We start from the raw sequence: 3,239 nt of genomic DNA on the forward strand, positions 1-3,239 counted from the left end.
TGAGAGATATGTTGTGTTTAGTTCACAAGAATGGAAAAAGAAGAAGGGTAAATCGATTTTGGGAGCATTAAGAGCTTCAAATTGGTTGTTCATGGTGGTTGTGGTATTGATGACAATGGCAATCTTGTAATTACTTGAAGATGATGAGGGTGAGAGAGTAAAAATGTCATTTTCGAAAAAAAAAAGAAAAAAAAAATTGATGGCATTTTCGTAAATTATATGAACATGTGGGGTGAATAGGGCAAAACCAATTTTCAAAAAAAAAAGAGGTTAGTTTTGTGTTTGACTTTAAGTTATAGGTCAATTCTGCAAAAAGCCCTAAAATTATTGGGCGAATGGTTTCATTGGTCTTAACCTCTAGAATTTTTGTAAGTTTTTTATATAAGTATTAGGTTAAGTTTGCACGGAATAAACATTCGGCATATATACTATTATTTATTTTGTAACTTTACATACTGTAAAATAATAAATATATATTGAATAATTGAGAAATAAGTAACTATTACACATATAATTAAATTGAGACGAACCCATAAATCAAAATAATCAATTTTTTTATTTACAATTTTTTATGATAAATAAATCAAAATAATCATAATTGCCTATTTCCTATGGTATATCATCGTTAAATTTTAAATGATATTAACATATATATAGTATACTCTTAGTATAGTTATCTATTAATTAAAAATTCTTACTCATATGCTTTTATATCATTTGTATTGTTTATAGCAAAAAAATTTGAACCCTGAAAATAAAAAATTTAATGTGGACTTTTAATAATTTTAGTAATTTATATATCGTATTTAAAAATTTAATGCAAATTAAAAAATCAAAAAATTAAGTTCTCAATATTTTTTCAGTGAAAATTTAAGAACTAAACCATTTATTTTTATATAGCATATAATTTAATTTAAACAAAATTAAAATATAAATACATTTAATATGAATATCTATTAAATGTGAATAACATTCACATAGTTTTAGGATCATTTGTATCCTATTATATATAAAAAAAAATTAAACCATTGATCCAACTTTTTAAATTTGAGACTTTTAACAATTTTGGTAATTTAAAGTTATTTTTAAAAATTCAAAATATAACATACACAAAAAAAATTTAAAATTTTATTATATGGTGAATATGATTTTTTAATTTATTTTAATAATATAAAATTAAACAAAAATGATGAAAAATATAAAAATTGTTAACAAACTTTTATTATTCAAAATCATTAATTGCAGTATATATATATATACATATATATATATATATATATATATATTAATCATATTAGGTAATTTCGTCGCTTTTATTTAAAGAAAATAAAAAATATTATTTTGTACATTAATAATTAATTTATGATTAGTTTAATAAAAATATAGTATATGTTTAGATGGACCAACTTAATTTTCTAATGATTATAAGAACATGTGATATAAGCTTCCAAATTATGAGATAGTTTTTTTTATAAAAGTTTTTAAGTCATGTTTATAATCCTCAAATTCTCAGAACCATATATTAATTTAATCGGATGACTTTTTTTCAAAAACAGAACAAGGGCATATAAATAAATCGTGCAAGAGTTGAATGAAATAAGGCTTAGAACAACAACAAAATGATATTAATAACAAAAACAATAGTCCAATAATGCAACAAAATAACGACACTCAGAAAAAATAATAAACAGATGAAAGAGTAGCGACTCGAATAAAAAACTCAGCATCACAACAAAGAAATGTAAATCAAACACGAACAACCATTTGTTAAAGCTCAAGCGAACATTAAGACAGTAAAAGCCACACTTAATACTGTGGTCATAACCGAAGTAACGGCCACAACACTCGCTGCATTTTTGGTACTTGCCGCTGGCGCATTGATGTTATCGGCCGGAGTGGATTGAGGAGGAGCTGGAGACGACGGTGGAGTATTCTCAGGCGCTGGAGAAGCCGGTGAATGATCAGGCGTTGGAGTTGCTGACGGAGCGGTCGCTGGAGCGATTGGAGAAACAGGGGAGTGAGCTTCTGGAGACTCGGCAGTTGACGGTCCCTTCGCCGGAGCAACCGGTGAAACAGGGGAGTGAGAGTTGGGAGGTCGAGCAGTTGACGGGGCTTTCGCCGGTGCAACTGGAGAAACAGGGGAATGAGCTTTTGGAGAATTAGCCGTTGACGGAGCTATCGCCGGTGGAGAAACAGGGGAATGAGCTTTTGGAGACTCGGCAGATGAGGGACCCTTCGCCGGAGCAACGGGAGAAACAGGGGAATGAGATTTAGGAGGTCGAGCCGTTGACGGTGCCTTCGCTGGCGCAACAGGAGAATCAGGGGAGTGAGCTTGTGGAGGTTGAGTCGTCGAAGGAGGTTTCACCGGAGAAATAGGAACCTTCTTGGGATGTCTGATGGCTAGGACAACGACGATCAACTTCTGTCCCTTCAGACAGCGATCTTGATTACCACTGATAAAATAAAATGGACCAGATCGGTTAAGAGTAACCTCAGTCTCTCCGTTATCAAACTTCTCTAACGGATTCCTAACGTTACAGCCGTAGTAATCTGCTTTCATCACTTGTTGCACTGAGTCCGATCCCTTGGCATACTTAAAGTCTGCAAAATATTCAAGCTTTTTGTCAGTTCCAAAGATTATAAAAAAAAAAAATCTAGACCACAAGAAAAAAAAGAATCTTACAAAGAGTATCATTGACTTGGAAACGGTTTCTTTCAGCCCAAGTATTGTAATTTTCGCGTGGATTCATGATCCAATCGCGGCTACCTCCGACGTAAAACCGACGTGCATCAGCGACGGAGAAGAGGGTCGCAAAAGAAGTAAGGATGACGAAAGCAAAACATAGATTTTTCATGAGTGCCACCATGGTTTTCGAGAAGCGGCTAGATGAGAGATCTAAGAATAGGGTTTTGTGTGTTTGTTTGTGATTTGTGGGGAAGAGTTATGTACTAATTATATAGAAGCTTAAGGAAGCTTAAGGAAGCTTAAGGAGAATGAAGAAAATTTGTGAATCCTAAGGAAATGGAAATAATTAATAGTGACAGTTCACTTCTTGCTTTCTTTGTTTAATAAAAGATAATACTTTTGGCAATGTATTTAGGATTTTGAACGTTGTGAAGATAATTTTAAGGCATTTATGTTTAGACGTGTGAGAATTGATTCACGAATTAACCCATTTACCATGACAGCTGATTGAATTTTGGATTTTTACCAACTTTTATTATTTACTTCTGATTAA

At 32.0% G+C, this 3,239-nt stretch overlaps 1 protein-coding gene across 2 annotated transcripts; it reads right to left on the reverse strand.

The window, feature by feature from the left end:
• Positions 1 to 1,652: 1,652 nt before the first annotated feature.
• LOC106321113 (early nodulin-like protein 2) lies at positions 1,653 to 2,968 on the reverse strand. 2 transcript variants are annotated; one of them, XM_013759431.1, is made up of 3 exons: positions 2,684 to 2,968; positions 2,216 to 2,601; positions 1,653 to 2,158 (listed from the first exon to the last, which is right to left on the reverse strand). In XM_013759431.1, exons 1-3 carry the CDS (start codon positions 2,865 to 2,867, stop codon positions 1,775 to 1,777), a joined length of 954 nt encoding a protein of 317 aa, XP_013614885.1. In that variant the 5' UTR covers positions 2,868 to 2,968; the 3' UTR covers positions 1,653 to 1,774. The 2 variants fall into 2 exon arrangements, with proteins under 2 accessions (XP_013614885.1, XP_013614884.1); XM_013759430.1 differs by having other exon boundaries at positions 1,653 to 2,601.
• Between the last annotated feature and the right edge of the window lie 271 nt (positions 2,969 to 3,239).

The sequence above is a fragment of the Brassica oleracea genome, unplaced genomic scaffold (genome assembly GCF_000695525.1).
Source record: "Brassica oleracea var. oleracea cultivar TO1000 unplaced genomic scaffold, BOL UnpScaffold01233, whole genome shotgun sequence".
Taxonomy (NCBI): domain Eukaryota; kingdom Viridiplantae; phylum Streptophyta; class Magnoliopsida; order Brassicales; family Brassicaceae; genus Brassica; species Brassica oleracea.

What these genes read in the sequence shown, in the direction of transcription:
- LOC106321113 (XM_013759430.1), bottom strand. Translation starts at nt 2,867, where the DNA reads ATGGTGGCACTCATGAAAAATCTATGTTTTGCTTTCGTCATCCTTACT. An exon ending in CCAAGTCAATGATACTCTTT is followed by an intron (nt 2,602 to 2,683) that starts GTAAGATTCTTT and finishes AATATTTTGCAG; the next exon opens with ACTTTAAGTATGCCAAGGGA.